The sequence below is a fragment of the Gallinula chloropus genome (assembly GCF_964237585.1).
Source record: "Gallinula chloropus genome assembly, chromosome: 19".
Classification (NCBI taxonomy): domain Eukaryota; kingdom Metazoa; phylum Chordata; class Aves; order Gruiformes; family Rallidae; genus Gallinula; species Gallinula chloropus.
Window position 1 is genome coordinate 2943620 of NC_140104.1, and position 17439 is coordinate 2961058.

Below are 17439 nucleotides of genomic sequence, written 5' to 3' on the forward strand. Positions count from 1 at the left end.
AGGCCAAACCCTTCAGATTAAATTAAAGCTTAAGGTATTTCAGTGCAAAGCATGTCGAGCCCTCCTGCTTTATAAAGAGGCTTTGCTTTTGGGGAGGGTCACCTGCACCAGCGCTGCTGCTCCACAAGATCAATGTATTCCTCCAACAGCTCACAGGAGCCCCCAAATAATGCGACCCCGGGGCCTTTCGATGGTCCCCAGTGGCCCCACCAGGCCCCGTGGGGCATGTACCTGTCAGTGGCCGTGCTGATGGGCATCGTCGTGGTCTCTGCCTCTGTTGTGAATGGCTTGGTCATCGTGGTTTCCATCAGGTACAAGAAACTCAGGTCCCCCCTGAACTACATCCTGGTGAACCTGGCAGTGGCCGACCTGCTGGTGACACTCTGCGGCAGCTCCGTCAGCTTCTCCAACAACATCAACGGCTTCTTCGTGTTCGGCAAACAGATGTGTGAGCTGGAGGGCTTCATGGTCTCCCTGACAGGTAAGTTCACACACCTCAAAACTCATCTTGCTTTTTGGTTGGTGCTATTGTGTTTAGCAAAGGTACTTTGGGGAAGGTTTCATCAGTCTGCTGCACATCCTGAAGTCAACACTTAGATGCATGGTGGAAAATGTGTGTCCTCCAGTTATGCTTTAGAAGGGTCAAGTAAATAGTTGTCTTCTTTGGGTGGGAAATGTCACTTTGGAACATCAGGAGTTCTTCTCTGGGATGTGCTTCATGGGTGCTGGCTGCTATATCAGCAGTCCAATGGTTGTGTGGGCACCAGAAGCTGTTTACAAGCTGATTTCTTGTTACAACAATACTGCAGCAGCTCTTCATCTACCCTGTCCCACTGTAGGCAGAAGAGCTTTATCAGAGCCTGTTCCTAAGACACAAACCCTCCTCTTCCCAGGCATTGTGGGGCTGTGGTCACTGGCCATCCTGGCCTTTGAGAGGTACGTTGTGGTCTGCAGACCCCTGGGAGATTTTCGGTTCCAGCACCGGCACGCTGTCAGCGGCTGCGCCTTCACGTGGAGCTGGTCACTGCTCTGGACAACCCCACCACTCATGGGCTGGAGCAGCTATGTGCCTGAAGGTAGGGGAGATGTGTTCCAGACTCCACTGTGGTGGTGGTTTGTGTATTGTTTTCAAGCACGGGGGGTTGGAGAGTTGGATGCTGGTATTTAAGCTGCCCACACCTCCTGCTTGCTCAGTCAGTACCCCTCTCTCAGAGGTGGCTCTTCAGAAGTTACCCGCCACACAGCATGCTGCAGCTGTTCCTGTGTGTCCCATGAGCATCAGAGCCATGAGCTGCTCTGGCTGCCAGAGCACACAGAGCAGCAGCACCCAGCACCCACCCAGCCCAAATCTGCTTATGTGGGGCCCTGGTGTAATGCTGCACTACATCAAAGCCCCCTCCTCTATAGAGAGGTCAGCCAACCAAAAACTCTGGTGGCCAATCTCCAGGCCATTGGGGATGGAAAAGTGAGAGGTGCTGCAGGGCAGGGCACAGGCAGACTGCTGGTTTGGCGCCTGTTATAGAGTCTGATGAAGCTTGGGATGGGTTTAGGCTTGTTTAAACCTTACTTGCTCCAGGCCTGAGAACCTCTTGTGGGCCCAACTGGTACACTGGTGGCAGCAACAACAACAGCTATATCCTGGCCTTGTTTGTCACCTGCTTCGTGATGCCCCTCAGCCTGATCCTCTTCTCCTACACCAACCTGCTGGTGACCCTGCGAGCGGTAAGTACAGCAAAAGCAGGTGAGTTAATGGGTTTCCACTCACAAAACTGCCGGCGAAGCAGGAGGGCTGGAGAGTCTCGTGGCAGGTTTTCATGACAGCCAATGGAGCTGACATCTCCTGGCACTGCCCATCAGAGCACCTCAGGGGTGGAAGTGCTGCTGGAAGTTGTTAACAGGCATCTCTCTCTCTCTCTCTCTCTCTCTCTCCAAACCTCGCTCAGGCTGCGGCGCAGCAGCAGGAATCGGACACGACGCAGCAGGCGGAGCGGGAGGTGACGCGCATGGTGATTGTGATGGTGTTGGCCTTCCTCATCTGCTGGCTGCCCTACACCACGTTCGCTCTGGTGGTGGCCACCAACAAAGGCATCACCATCCAGCCCGCTCTCGCATCCCTGCCATCCTACTTCTCCAAGACTGCCACCATTTACAATCCAATCATCTACGTCTTCATGAACAAGCAGGTGAGAGAGAAAGCTGCTAGCTAACAAAACTGCAGCTTCACCAGGGCAGCTGGAGAACTTGATGGCCTCATAAAATGTGGAGGAACCATCTATCCTACCTGGAAGTGTAGTTATAGGCTTGATCTGGGAGTTGCTGTATAAGCAGCCAGGTTTGGGGGGATAAAACAAAGGCAGGGAGCAGCCTCTGAGCCCAAACTAGAGCTCATTTTCCAGTTCTGTGATTTTATGGGGTCAGGCAACTGAATTTTGTATCACAAACTGCTCATCAAACACACAAAGCAACCAGAACAAACCTTTCATTGCCAATGAAGTGCTGGGGTCTGCACAGAGTTGGGCTGGGAGTCAAAGCGGCGCTCACCCAAAACATCAGGGGCTGAGGAGCAGCCACCCCACAGCCTCTGAGTCTCCAGGTGGACGCCACTTTCTTCCCCAACATGTAACCTGTGTTTTCCCTGTCCAGTTTCAGAGCTGCCTGCTGAAAACCCTGTGCTGTGGTGACCGCTCCCGGGGGGCAGGAAAAACCCCTCCAGCTGCACCCAGCCCCCGCGCAGGCATCGCCGCAGACAGGCTGCGGAATAAGGTGACACCATCTCCCCTTGTGTGACTCCTCTGCCACATCCTGCACTGTCCCACCCAGCCTCGTTCAACATGGGCACAGAGCAGGGTCAGTGGCTGTGGCTGCTCCCCACACCCACCCCACGCTGCTCCCTGGAAAGGCACAGTGCTGTCTTCTCCCAGGTGGGGAGCCATCCCTTCACAGGGTGATGCGGTCTCTGAGGAAACACCCCTCCCTCCAGCCCCTCACCTCGGGGAATCAGGGGTCTTTTAAGTACCAAAAATAAAACAAGCAGGCTCTTGCCTCGATGCAAAGCCTCCCACCTTCTGCTTGGCCCTGGGGTCAGGCTGTGACACCGGCTCCAAGGTGATCCATAGGACAGAGCTGCACCTTTGCCAACCATGGACAGACCGTGTCCCCTTTGCCTCGCCCAATCCTGCTGTGAAGTTTGAGGTGAAACTGCCCAAAATGCAGTGAGGATGTTTGAAGTGCATTAATAACTGTTAATAAATATTTGCAAGTTCACATGCATCTGTTTTACCAGCTGGTAATGTGTTTGACAGAAAACAGTTCCTTACTTCACAACACAAAGCTACACATTTCATCTATATTTAAGGCAAGAAGTTCCCAAATCCACTGCTCCAAGCAGTGCTGCATCTCCCAGGCAGGGGGAGAGAACCCCCATCCTGTCAGTCTGACCTCAGTCCCGGGGAAGATCAGGGAGAGGGTCATCTTGGTCTTTTTTTCTGTGATTCTGTGATTTTTTCAGTGATTCTGTGATTTTCTCTGTTATTCTGTGATTTCTGTTATTTTTGTGATTTTTCCGTGATTCTCTGATTTTTTATGTGATTCTGTTATTGTTCTGTGGTTTTGTTAATTTTCTGTTATTTTTTCTGTGATTGTGGGGGTTTGTGATTCTGTGATTTTTTTTCCCTGTGATTCTGTGATTCTGATTGTTCTGTGATCTTGTTATTTTTTTCTGTGATTCTGTGGATTTTGTGATTCTGTGATATTTTTATGGGATTCTGTTATTTTTTCTGGGATTCTGTGATTTTTTCTGGGATTCTGTGATTTTTTCTGGGATTCTGTGATTTTTTCAGGGATCCTGTGATTTTTTCAGTGATTCTGTTATTTTTTCTGTGATTCTGTTATTTTTTCTGTGATTCTGTTATTTTTTCAGTGATTCTGTGATTTTTTTCTGGGATTCTGTTATTTTTTCAGGGATTCTGTGATTTTTTCTGGGATTCTGTTATTTTTTATGGGATTCTGTTATTTTTTTCAGGGATTCTGTGATTTTTTCTGGGATTCTGTGATTTTTTCAGGGATTCTGTGATTTTTTCTGGGATTCTGTGATTTTTTCAGGGATTCTGTTATTTTTTATGGGATTCTGTTATTTTTTATGGGAGTCTTATTTTTTTCAGGGATTCTGTGATTTTTTTCTGGGATTCTGTGATTTTTTCAGGGATTCTGTTATTTTTTATGGGATTCTGTTATTTTTTCAGGGATTCTGTGATTTTTTCAGGGATTCTGTTATTTTTTCAGGGATTCTGTGATTTTTTATGGGATTCTGTTATTTTTTATGGGATTCTGTGATTTTTTCAGGGATTCTGTGATTTTTTATGGGATCCTGTTATTTTTTCAGGGATTCTGTTATTTTTTCAGGGATTCTATGATTTTTTCAGGGATTCTGTTATTTTTTTCAGTGATTCTGTTATTTTTTCAGGGATTCTGTTATTTTTTCTGTGATTCTGTTATTTTTTCAGTGATTCTGTTATTTTTTCAGGGATTCTGTTATTTTTTCTGTGATTCTGTTATTTTTTCTGTGATTCTGTTATTTTTTCAGGGATTCTGTTATTTTTTTCAGTGATTCTGTGATTTTTTTATGGGATTCTGTGATTTTTTTTCAGTGATTGTTATTTTTTCAGCGATCCTGTTATTTTTTTCTGGGATTCTGTGATTTTTTCAGTGATTCTGTGATTTTTTTTTCAGTGATTCTGTGATTTTTCTGTGATTTTTCTTATTTTTATGTGATTCTGTGGTTTTTTTATGGGATTCTGTGATTTTTATGGGATTCTGTGATTTTCTGTGATTTTTCTGATTTTTGAGATTCTGTTATTTTTTTCTGTGATATTGTGGTTTCTGATACTGTGATTTTTCAGTGATTGTTATTTTACGGATTTTTGGGTTTTTCATTGATTCTGTGATTTCTGTGATTTTTCCTATTATTTTTTATGTGATTATGATTTTTGTGATTGTTTTTTCTGTGATTTTTGTGATTTTTCCTGATTCTGTGATTTTTTCTGTGATTTTTTCCCTGTGATTGTTATTTTTTCTGATTCTATTTTTTTCTGTGATTCTGATGCTTTGTGATTCTGTGATTTTTTTCTGAGATTCTGTAATTTTTTTGTGTGATTCTGTGATTTTTTCTGTGATTTTCTGTGATTCTGACAGAACTCTCAGAAACGGGGCACCTGCCCTTCACAGGAGGGTTAGAAAACATTGAACAGCCTGAATTTCAGAACTGCAAAGCCTGAGAGCCAGCCCTGCTTCCCAGTGCTGCTGTGGAGTAGGCAGCTCAAACTGCAGCCCCTTGCTGCCAGTGCTCCTGCCCCTTCACCCCATGGCAGGACTGAAGGGGTGAAAGATCGTCTTGGGCTCTCCTAGAGGAAGCTCCCCCATGTCTGTCAGTTCGCAGCATCTGCCCACAGTAGCTCCATCACTTCCAGTCCTACAGCCAGTCTGATCATGGAAACTTAGTGACTAACAAGTGAGAACAAACCCCAACCCCCAAAAACACAGAGAGAGAGAACCACATCACAGAATAACAACCTTGGAAACTTTTATTAGGAGTTAAACCAGATTAACTAACAGACAGGCAGAGTTTCCCTACATGAACAGGAACAGAAAAGCTACAGCCAGGACAGTGAGCTGTTGAGACCCCAGCATCTGTTAAAAAGAGGAACAAGGACCATCTTCACACCTCCAGCACCCAAACAGCCTTTAAGCCAGGGACAGCTAAATATGAAGTGTCTGTAACCATCAAAATCCTGACCCAAAGCTCAATGTTTTATTTTGGATGAGGCCTACCAAATGTGTGGTTTAATTAAACAACAGGTACCTTCGTTAAATGCTAACCAGCTTTTATCATACTCCTGTCTAATGCTGGCAGGGAATGTATTGCTGCACTTGCAATCTCTGGAGAATGCTGCCTTTTTCTCATTAGCTTTCTGCACAGCAATTAATCCCCTTAATCAGTCAAATCAGTTCAAAGCCAGATCACAAAAGCACTAAGAAAAGAGAAAACAAGAAATTACCTTGTTAAATTTAATGAGCAAGGAAAAAACATACACTACATGGGCTGTAACAGCGCTCTGCACTCCAGCACGGAGAAATTTAACAAGTGCCTGAGCAGAACAGCAGCCCCCCAGAATGACAATTGGTTTGTCTCTAACACCAACCACCACGAGGAAGAACCTCTTTGGCTGCTGAAAGTGTGTACATGCAGAACTCACCCCACCATGCAGTCCATTTCCTATGGATCTTCTGTCCAGAAAACAGTAGGGCTGAGGGTAAGAATCAAGGGAAGGGCCAATAAGGTAGATCTCATGGTAGGAATCTGTTGCAGACTTCCCAGTCAGGGTGAGGAGGCAGAGAAAACATCCTGTGAACAGCTGGGAATATGATATAGCAGAGAGGGAAGAGTGGCAGAGGTTCCTGAGTGTGCTGGGGATGATTTCCTGCACAGCTGGTGAGGGAGCGACTAGGGAAAGAGCCCAGCTGGGCCTGTTTGTGAACAGAGAAGGGCAATTTTGGGTGCCACAGTACAGGAGGGACACAAAAATATTGGAAAGTGTCCGGAGAAGGGTAACAAGGATGGGGAAGGGGCTGGAGGGGAAGTCTGACGAGGTGAAGGTGAAGTCCCTGGGCTTGTACAGCCTGCAGAAGACTGAGGGGAGACCTCATCAGGGTCTGTGGCTTCCTGACGAGGTAGAGGGAAGGGGCAGGCACCCACCTCCTCTCTTTGGGGACCAGGGATAGAACCCAAGGGAACAGCGTGAAGCTGCGACTGGGGAGGTTTAGGCTGGATGTTGGGAAGTGGCTCTTTACTGAGAGGATGGTCAGGCACTGGCACAGGCTGCCCAGGGAAGGGGGCACAGCACTGAGCTGGGCTGAGTTCAGGAAGCATCTGGATGATGTGCTCAGTCTCATGCTCTGACTTGTCTGGCTCTGTGGGGGGCCAGGAGTTGGACTTAATGATCCTTACGGGTCCTTCCAGCTCAGAATAGTCTGACTGCTGTACACGTGTTACACACCCACCACACTTGAGCCTGGCTTCCTTTTAAGTCACCTTGTGCTATTTACTGAAAGAAATCAGAAGTAGTCTCTGCAGGGGAAAGGCTCCTGCCTTCCTCCTTCCAGACAAAACGCCACTTCTTTCGTGTTAGGCACATTAACTTAATGCAAGCATGTCAGCCCTCTCCCTCTAACCAGAAACATCTCTAATTGAGAGATGTTGAAAACAGACATCATCTACTTTAGCTGCAGAACACGAGTCAGCTTTGACAGCTCCTAATGGAGATTTGGACTTGCAGAACAGAGGAAATGCTTTTACTTATCTTGTGTCTTCTTCCTTACTTCTAGTTTCTATTAAAGGAAAGCCAGGGGAGAAGAGACAGCAACAGGGATTTGATAGCATTAGCACACAAATCACAGGTACATACCGAAGCATACTGGATAATAACCAAAGTCCTGAGAGCACGAAACATTTAGGTGCCTATGCCAAGGAGGCTGAGCACTAGGCAGGGCAGAGCTACAGTACTACCAGGTCTCTTGCTGGGCTTTTGACTCAGAAGAAACCATGCTCAGTGAGACACTGATTCCTGCAAACAGTCCACAATCTTGTCAGTCTCAACTGCCCCCCAAAATTTGAAACTTTTCAAGTGTCTCTAGAGTTTAAGTCTAGAGCAGCTTCCTCTCCCTAGAAGCAGTACCCAGATGGAGGGGAGGAAATTAAAATCAAGAAAAGACAACAAACTAGCTTGTGCAAGCTCAAGAAACTCAATGCTAACACATAATAAATGCAATACTGCCCAGCACAGCATCCAGCAGCTTTATAGATGGAGAGGATCTTCTGAACTCCATGCACAGCCTTCTGATGCTCTGCCACCAGCCCTGGTTCCATCTTCCTCTTCTTCCTTCTTCCCTCCAACATCTTCTGGATCTTGCTGGCTTGCAGCCCTGAATGACAAGAGTGTTAGATATCACCCCAACCTTCTGTACTTCCTTTTGGACAGGACAAATACAGAGCACTAAACCCAAAAGCCTCTGGAGATACTAATGCATTTTTTGTTTTGCTCTGACCTATAATCACCCTCCAACCCCCAAACAAACTGCCTTTCCCCTCCAAGGCTAGTGATGTGCTTTAACTTTACACCCCTGTGCAGACTCCAACGATTCCCCAGGTAACAGCTTGAAGTGTGGTCTGCCTGCAAGTGTGAACGGGCTTTGGATCGAGCTGTTCATAAACATGGCAGTGACTGGGCAGCAGGGATCTGTCTGCCCTGTCAGCAACACCCTCGTGGTTATCATGACATCTGCCTTCTGTGTTCAATTAAAAAACCAATTTTAAAATCCTGATCCAAACACAAGAATACCTTGTGTTTCTTAGTAAGATGTAAGTTAGGAATAACTTATGACACTGGTGTTTACTGTGGAATTGTTCACAGTCACTATGCTCTGATTGCTGGTTCCAAGAGGAAAAAAGTTACTTGTGCTATGAATTTTATCCTTTAAGTGACTTCTGCTACTTTCCTCATTTCCTCCTACGTTGCCATGACAGTATTATCATCTTCCCTAAATCTTTTAGTCTTCTCTAAAGAGCTTCCACGATTCTGTTCTCTTAATGTACATTCTTCTCTCTCAAAAAAATCTACCATGCTGTCAAAATTTATCTCCTGTTTCTGTGAAGACTACACACTGCCTTCCAAGCCTCCTGAAGGATTTGCTTTCCACCTACAGGAAATTATAGTAACATAACATTCTTTTCCCTCCCAATTTAGTATGGAGAGTTCAGATGGATGTCTCCAGGCAAGTCGCCTGACACACTATGGTTTAAGGAGTGACAGCCTGAGAAGTCCTGCATAGGTCTGTACATGGAATGTAAACAAAATAAACTCAGGAAGAAAGTATCGATTGTCAGCTAACCTGAGAGCGTGTCCCTGAGGTTGTTCTTGGATCTCCTCATCTCCAGGAATTGCATGGAGCATTCCTTCTAAAATATCATCAAGAGTAGAGTGAGCCCTGTTGAGTAAGAGATTTAAAATGTATGTTGGCAAGTTTAATACTACACACTTTACAAGAAAAGTCAGAATTGTCAGGGTTCTTAAGAGGAGCTGGTTTACTGTAAGAACTGAATCTTGTTAAAATACACATTATTCTAAATCTTTGGAACTGGATGCCAAACATACCTTATTGTCCTTTTTTCCATACCTTTCTGTTTCCTCAGCCAGATGAAATGACTCCATCGTCCACAGACTATCATTTCTCTTCTCCTTTCTCTCAGATTCTCTTTTTGCCTCTCTGTCTTCTGTTTTAATCGGATCAGGATCTATCCATATAAACAGAAAAAGATTTTACAATCAAAAATCTGAAGGAAGATAATAAAGAAGTTAAAATGTGGTTTTATTTATTGTACTTGTGAAGCTTCCAGTTGTCCACTTCTCAACTCCTCTTCCCTCAGTCTTCTGATTTTCTACCAGTTAAGCAAATGGACATTATCTACCCTCCAAGTTGGCCAGTAGCAAGACCTAAATAAATATTTCACTGTAACACATTTTTAGATTCACAGGACTGAACTTTTTGCTTCATACTAAAATGAAAAATTCATGTGGGAATTAATCTTTAATCTTTCCCCTTACAATCCTAGATATGGGAGAAAAATCAAAAGAAAACCTGTGGATGTTAGCTTTGTTACCCTACTTAGCAAAATCCAATGATATCCCCCCCGACTTATCTCATAAGTTCTGTTCCCTACAGCATGTGAATATATTCAGCCACCTTCTGCTAAGCTATGATAAGCAGGAAGCAGTAGGCTGCCACAAAAAATGGAGTCTGAAATAGCTGTACTTTATGCAAATACAACAAAACCACGGTGATTGAACAGCAAGCACTACAGGCTGCTGCATTCCTCACCACCTAAAAACAAGATACTCCTCTGAATAAAGTCACAGTAGCTTCTCTCCTTTGGGTAACTATTTTAAATGGGAAAAGATCTAACAGAGCTGTAGGATAACACAAACAAGTGCCAGTATCAGTCTCAAGTGACCATGCTATTTAGCTTTTTTACACACTAAGTCATGTACTGACTTTTTTTTTGTCTTATTCTTCTTATTAAACTGCTCTTCACTTTCTGACTCATTGGAAGTAAATGCAAAGCCCATAAAGATTTAGGCTTTCTGCTCCTCTGACATTATTTGCTGTACATGAAAACATATTCCCTCTTATTAGTACTTGCAGTTTCAGAAGCACAGAGATTCCCTACTGCTATCTTTGGTGTCTTTCTGTAACGCATCAGGAAATAATAATACTGATTATCCCAGTGGATGTGATTTTCTTGCTCTATGAGATCAGAGGACTTATTTCATTATGGTGACTAAGAAGTTACTGTGTGCTGGCCACTTTCACCATCCTCCAAGAATGGAAACTCCAGCTCTATCTGCCATCAGCTGCCCATCACCAATGCTTTTGTTGGCACACAGCATATGTTACAGTGGCGTAATAAAACAGAGGATTGATTCTGATCAGACCTGCAAGCCTTCCACATCAGACCCCCAGAGACTTTAGAGAGTGAATACGCAGAGAAAGACAGCAAACACTGGTGGAAGGGGTGCTACTGTGTATAACCTTACCTAGAGAGGGAGAATCCTCTCACATTTCTGCTGAACTACAAATGCAGAAAAAGCAGCTAAAAATTGAAGTTCATCATCCAGCTGCACACAGAGTGACAAGTATTCAGAGTAATTCTGCAGCAATGCAAAAGTCATTTTCTATGTGCAATCTTTACCTTAGGACTATGATCAACTCACCATTTCTTTGCACTCCAGAGTCATACAATCCCTCCTCTTTAGAGTCTTGAGTGATGGAATCTTGCTGCTTTAAATATTCTGTTAAAACAACATATTTCCTTATTGATCTGGATCCTCTTTCCAAATTGACTCTATACAATCCGAAGTACCACATGACTTTATCTATCCAAATCTAGATTAAAAACTTGACATAATTGATAATCAGTTCATATATTAATGCTACAAATTGTCTCTGACCATCATTTATTCACTTGATGCCAATCTCCATGTGTTCTTGTTCTGGTGAATGAGGTTAAAAAAAAGATTAGAGTGTATCTGGGTACCTCAATTCCAGGAGAGTGCAGAACCTACACACATCTCATTACACCAATGCCTGGTGCCTATATGCAATGCAGAACCTGTGAGGACTAACAAATAACTGCCAGTTATTTAAGCTGTTGATGCTCAACTTCCTAATTATTGACCTGACTGCCGCTAATTTGGAAGCTCTTGTGTATTTTAGTAGTGAATGATCTGGGAGAAATCCTGACTGAACACAGCTGGCAAGCCTCATACCATTTTGGGTGAAGTGCCTCTTACCAATTTCATCCAGCAGCTCTTGGGCTGGTGGTGGCAGCTCATCAATGAAGTGGTTAGATGCCCGTGAGAGTGCTGAGATAGAAAAAACAAAAAGGCTAGTTAATTAGTAGTGATTAATCCTTAATAACTGTGATATAGGCTTACATTATGACAGCATCTTGCTGACATATTTCATCTAACAACCTGCACAAGCCTGGCTCATTCACATTTTATCAAATCTCCTTAAATTTGGTAACAGAAAAATCATTGAGAGCCAGACTGGCACACTCAGTTCTCAATCCTGTATTGAAAATTTTAGGCCAGCAACATTCACACTTCAGATGTAGGTTGATTAGAGGTCAGAGTTCTTAGTCTGCAGGTGCAAAACCAAAATCCATAACCTAATTACCACCAGCAACACAGAGTTGTGTGCAAAGCTATTTATCTCTATAAAGAGAGATTCAGGGGTGAGTAAACCTGCAAAATTTCTTTTTAAATCTGTTTATTGATCATTATATTTGGGCTGGGAACGGGTTAAGAGACTTACCTGGTGCCTTTGTGGTGTTTCCTGAGGATGAAGCAACTACTGGCAACCCATCCTGTGTTAAGATCATATAGAATGGAACAAAATGCAAGAAGGTAAATTAAAGAACTGCTGGTCCTCAATTCCTCCCCTTCACCATGCTAAATCCAGACTTTAATTAAAGCCTTAGTTGACCATTACATTTTTATCTAAGGTCTTTAATCAGTTCAGAATATGAGAACAGAGGTAGCACCCAGGTAAGCTAGGTGTGTCAAAAAAATCTGCTGAGGCTGCTGTGCATTCATCCTTTAGCTGTGAGGTACTATTAACTTCACCATCTCTATCCATTCCAACAGGCTGTATGGAAAATTGGCTGGGAATTCTCTGAAAGGCCAGTTCCAGCAGCTCTTACGCTCCCATCCTGTTTTACATCTCTAGTTATGAAAGCCCAGCACACCTATTTTACCAGAAGAGCCCCCAGAAATCAAGAATTTGTAATCACAGGCAAGTCCTCACCGGCCTCATAATGGAAACAGGAGCTTCGTGCACTTAAAGCCAGAACACAGTTTCAGACAAGAAAATGACACAATCAAGTGTATCCACAGAGCAAGGCAAGGCAGCACAGCACTGCTAATGGGCTTAATGAATTCCAACTGTCTGCTACACAAGCAGAGACACAGAACTGACAACAACGAATGCAGTCGCTGCTGTTCTGGTTGAACAAACTCCACTCTTTAAATGACAACCCCATCAATGAAGAACAGTAAGAAAAGGCATAACTGTGACTATTATAGATGGCTGTCTGAAAGATAAGGCTGTGGCTCCAGAACACTTCCCATTATGAAAAGATTACTGGAAATCACTACAGTGACCTTGGAAATCGGCCACTCCAGAGAGAGGATTTTTTCATGCAATGAAGTTGATAACATATGCCACATCTGTGCATAAAAAGGACAGACTTAATCCCCTAACACAAGCTTTCTGAACACTTGCTTGCTTCCAAAGTACTAGATGGAAGCTTCCACCTTGGGTTTCTTCCTGAAGGAATCACTCATTTACAGTCCCCCACTAAGTTTTGAGAATTCTTCAGTTTCACATGAAAACTTACATAGTTGAACACACACACACACACATATTTTCATTCAAGTCTATTCCCCACTTCCATGTAGTCCTAAGCTGCATTTCTCAAATGACCTGTGAGTTCAGAGTGGTTCAGACAAGCATCCCACTGTGGACTCACCAGAAGACCAACTCACCAACCCTCTCTCCCAACAAAAAGCTTTACTACCCAATCACCTCATCAGTGTTCTAAGATTACTGAATCCAATGCTGGGGAATGGCAATTCCTTACAGCCAGGCAAGACAAGGACATTTTGATGGTGGTCAGCATTTACATAAGATTAGGTGCACGAAGAAACCAACTCTGTGTAATCAGTGGCACAAGCCAATTGCTTTGAAATCACACAGATCTTTTGTCATTAATGTCAAAATCCAGGATTACAATATACTCACAAAGGCCTAGAAGTATTTCTGTCCTTTTTACCAGGCATTTATTTTAAGAAAAAGTGTTTTTTAAAATACTTTAAAGAATGGCTGGCATTCATGGCCTAGGCTTACAGGCTCATTCAATCCAGATGAGCAAATCCCTGAAGCAACAGGGGGGGATTTCCATGCTCCTTACCTCTTCGTAGGCTGTAGCAAATGTGCTGGACACTGCAGAGGTCTCTTGAGAACAGCAAAAGGTAGGATCTGAAGCCACTTCATGGCAGTGGGTGCATTTCTCAAAGGCCACTGGAATCTTTTCTTCTACATTAAAAGAAAATAAAGAAAATTCCCTCTCAGTCATTATTTATGCAAAACTTTGCCAACTGAGGAATTTCCACTACTCTATTACACCAAATTAACGAAAGTACAAAGCAAATTATAATTAACTGCTCTTAAACAATGCTTAAGTTCATTGATATCACTTTGATATCACATTGATATCACTTTATCAACACTCAAAACATGTTAAAGTGTTTATTACATTGCCTGTTAATGTTAAAATCTACATGTATCACCCCAAATAAATTTCAAGTGTCTAAAACAATTTCTGATTTATTAAAGCTACCATGAGATACCAGGTAATTAATTATCTTTCAGATAATTTTCAGCTTTTTCCCCATAAATTCTCCCTTATGTTAAGAGACTTCTTTTGACCAAACAAGCTCCAACTACAGAGCTGTCACTGCCCAGACCAAACCAGTAAGATTTCAAACAAGAGGTACAGCATTTCTTGTGGTTACCTATTCCAAGCCTGACATTCCTGCACTGGTACTACATGAATAAAGTATCCATGATTCACATGGATGATTTTACATTAGCAAGTCCTGGCAGAGAGGTCTAACTCCTGAGATGGAAAGGTTAAGTAATTCACTGCTCCTCCCTTCTTCCCTCTCTGCAGTTACCTGAGTTGAGGGGAGTGCTGACGCTGACCGGTGCGTGACTCACTCTGGGTGTTTTACACATTATGTCCCTGTAGTTCTCTTGCTCCCAAAGGATACTTGACAAATCCTGAATATCTGTCACTGATCTGAAGCATTGAAAGATGTTCTGACAGTTAGAAGAGCCACTTCTTACACTTGTGAATCATTAAACTCTGCTATTTTGAGGTTCTTTAATTTCTAATTTTGTTCAGTCCCATCTAGCTGTCCAGAAAGTCAGATATTCCCTTTGAAAACTTTCCACAGAACCCTTAGAAGGCTAGAGATCCCCATTCTCAGCAATCCTATGGATACTGAAAAGGTTATTTGCCTTTCTTTATGAATTTCTTAATTTTAGTAACCCTCTTATAAAACCAAGCTCAGAAACCTGCCTCCAGAAAGGGCAGGAACTTCAGATGTGAACCATGAAGTAGGAAACTCTCCAAAGCCAAGACCTCAAAGTTTTAACAAAAATTAACAATCCATTAATCAAGATGAAGTGTAGGTCTTGGGAGCTTTTGAAAGAATTACTCAGATAAACTGAAACTGCTGCAGATCTGTACAGGCAGCGATGTCCACTCAAGGTACAAAAATCCTTCAGTGGCTGCAGGACTGGGATTACATGAAGCAAACCAACACCTCCTGCAGATACACTCCAGATGACACTGCCCTCAGAAGACCATGCAATGGACTGACATGTACTGTTACCAAATCAGTAATTTCTGTGCAAATCTCCATTATCTATAAAAAGAAATTAACTTTACTGGCTAAATCACAAACCTACTCTACCCATTCTTCCTGAGAATCTCTATCACAAGATTTTTTTTTTGGCATAAAGTGTATTTAACAACATCCTATGACTTGTTCTTTAAAGCAGTTTTACTTCTTCCACATAATATGGACAGAAGAAACAAGGAATCATAACACTTTAGTGTAATCTGGGTGTGCTCTTCACATTAACTTAATTACTTATGAATACGAAGGTATTTCAAAAAAAGGTCAGCTGCAATAGCTCTTTGGTATCAAATATCCAACCAAAATGAGAAGATATTCTTTTAATACTTGAAATTTGGTCTGTCTCATCTTTGTTTTGCATCAACATAAACCTTTCACAATGACAGTGAACAGTTTTGTGCAATTTTCATATAAAAAGGTCTGTGGTTCTTACGTATCTTTTTCTTTGGGCTTGTCCTGTGGCTCCCACAGTGTCACTTCTTGTGCTGCTTCAACACTAGAATGAAGGAAGAAAGGTCACAGTCATTGATCATCCCAGAAAATTATGAAAAAAAAATGTATTTTGTCTCCCTCTGTCCAAACACTTAAAGGATTACCTGATCTCTGAGGGACACTGCAGGTCCTAAGACCATTTTGCTTAAAACCTTAGAAAATGGAGGAAGCAGTAAGAGAAAAATGCCATTTTAAGCACATCAGGGATCTATATCTGCTAAGGAGAAAACTTGTGAATTACATATGCAGCTTCAAAACAAAAGGGGAAGTTAAACAAAAAATCTTTGAACATACATCACTACATGGTCATCCATTGATTGGTCTATCATAAGCTGTTCTCTCAAACTATTAACAACCCTATTCAACATCAAAGAGGGCTCTGAAGGGGATTAGTCAGATTGTCAGAGAGCAACGGTCCCCTCTGTCCTGCTGGGAACTTCCTAAGTGAAGGGTGCAACCAAAACCATTACCTTTCATCTCAAAGCCAAGTGTTCACACACTTGCTGTCTACCTTTGACACTGATAACTCCATTTCTCCAGGGGAGGGGAGAGAGCAACACCGACAGACAGTAAAAGCACCTCTCACTCCCATGCTCTCAGAAAGCAAGCAGCTGCTGACTCTGGAGGAACACATGGAAAGCTGAGATCCAGGGAGGCTAAGCAGCTTTTCAGCAGCCTGAAAACCACTGCTGAAAGACCAGGGTGAAGACTTGTTTCTCTGCAAATGGAAGTACCCTTAGCAGCATAAGGTGTTGATTCTGGACATCTCTGCATACTAGAATATAAAATTTATAAAAATACTGGATATAAACATCCCATGTCTCTGACAGATGAGGCTGCTGGTCTCCAAGCATGGGCTAATGTTATCTGCAGGGTAGATGCAGCAAGCATCTGATTCTTCCCACAGGAGGGGAAAAGGCACGATATTTGTGCCACATGAGCTCCAAAACAAAAGCACAACAAAATTAAAACAGATGACTGAAGCGTTAATTTGAATTATCTGTGCTCTGCTTAAGAGTGGAGTTCATCAGTGTAAAAGGAATAGTAATTTATACATGACTTATTTTTCCTCTTTTAGCTCCCTCATTAAGCAAACAAAAACTACTGAGTGCTGTAAGAGACAAAACCCCAAGAGACCTGTGAAAGTCCTTTTAATATTTTCTTGCCTAGGAACTGTGATGTGTAGATAATCATTAAAAACCACCACTGGCATGTTATTTGAATATTAAATATATAAGCAGAATTAATAAAGAGAACACACTTTATAATCTAATCTATGCTTGAGGTAACGATGCAAATAAGTCTATCTACCTGGCTACAGGCATACAGCTAAGTTGATTCAGTCCTTGTGTGCTACCGCCGGAGCTCTGCACCGCTGTGCTGCAGAACAGCCTTCCTCCTCCTGAATACAAATAACAAATGTTCCCTGTTATTGGGTTGTGCAAGTACAAAAGAAAGTGACACAACTCACTGAACAGAAAAGTCACAACTTTATTAAATTGTTTTCCTTCTTGTGACCTTTGTTGATATCAAGAGACAAATGTGTTTTAAAGATGCATTTTCATAAACACACCACAGCTGCCAGACAGTCAAGCACAGAAGCACTGGGGAATATCACAACATTTACAAATCTGAGCTGGGAGGCAACAGACTAGCAGAACAGCAACAATCCTTCCGTTCCTCTGCACACACACAATGTCAGCTCAGAGTTTTTAAGCTCAAGATCCTTCTAGCAGTAAGAACATTAATGTGTAAATAGAACTCTAATTCAGTTTCTAGCACCGTAACAAGTTGCATAAAAACATTAAACTTGGCCCTAGGGTGTAAAACACAAAAGTTGCAAACA

The 17439-nt window shown here is 42.7% G+C and overlaps 2 protein-coding genes across 2 annotated transcripts in view; one reads left to right on the forward strand and one right to left on the reverse strand.

Annotated features, from left to right (window-relative positions):
* Positions 1-132: 132 nt before the first annotated feature.
* LOC311199023 (pinopsin) lies at positions 133-2787 on the forward strand (the record flags this gene model as incomplete). The annotated part of the gene is made up of 5 exons (XM_084273068.1): positions 133-481; positions 894-1076; positions 1577-1722; positions 1944-2183; positions 2644-2787. 5 exons carry the CDS (start codon positions 133-135, stop codon positions 2785-2787), a joined length of 1062 nt encoding a protein of 353 aa, XP_084129194.1.
* Positions 2788-7850: 5063 nt separating this feature from the next.
* TEX14 (testis expressed 14, intercellular bridge forming factor) overlaps positions 7851-17439 on the reverse strand; it is a gene marked incomplete at both ends in the record, with an annotated part of 28972 nt that continues 19383 nt past the window's right edge. The window contains 11 exon segments of the mRNA XM_084273069.1: positions 7851-7977; positions 8944-9039; positions 9229-9346; positions 10824-10901; positions 11403-11474; positions 11929-11980; positions 13522-13566; positions 13568-13710; positions 14352-14476; positions 15535-15597; positions 16905-16995. Coding sequence (XP_084129195.1) covers positions 7851-7977; positions 8944-9039; positions 9229-9346; positions 10824-10901; positions 11403-11474; positions 11929-11980; positions 13522-13566; positions 13568-13710; positions 14352-14476; positions 15535-15597; positions 16905-16995 — 1010 coding nt within the window.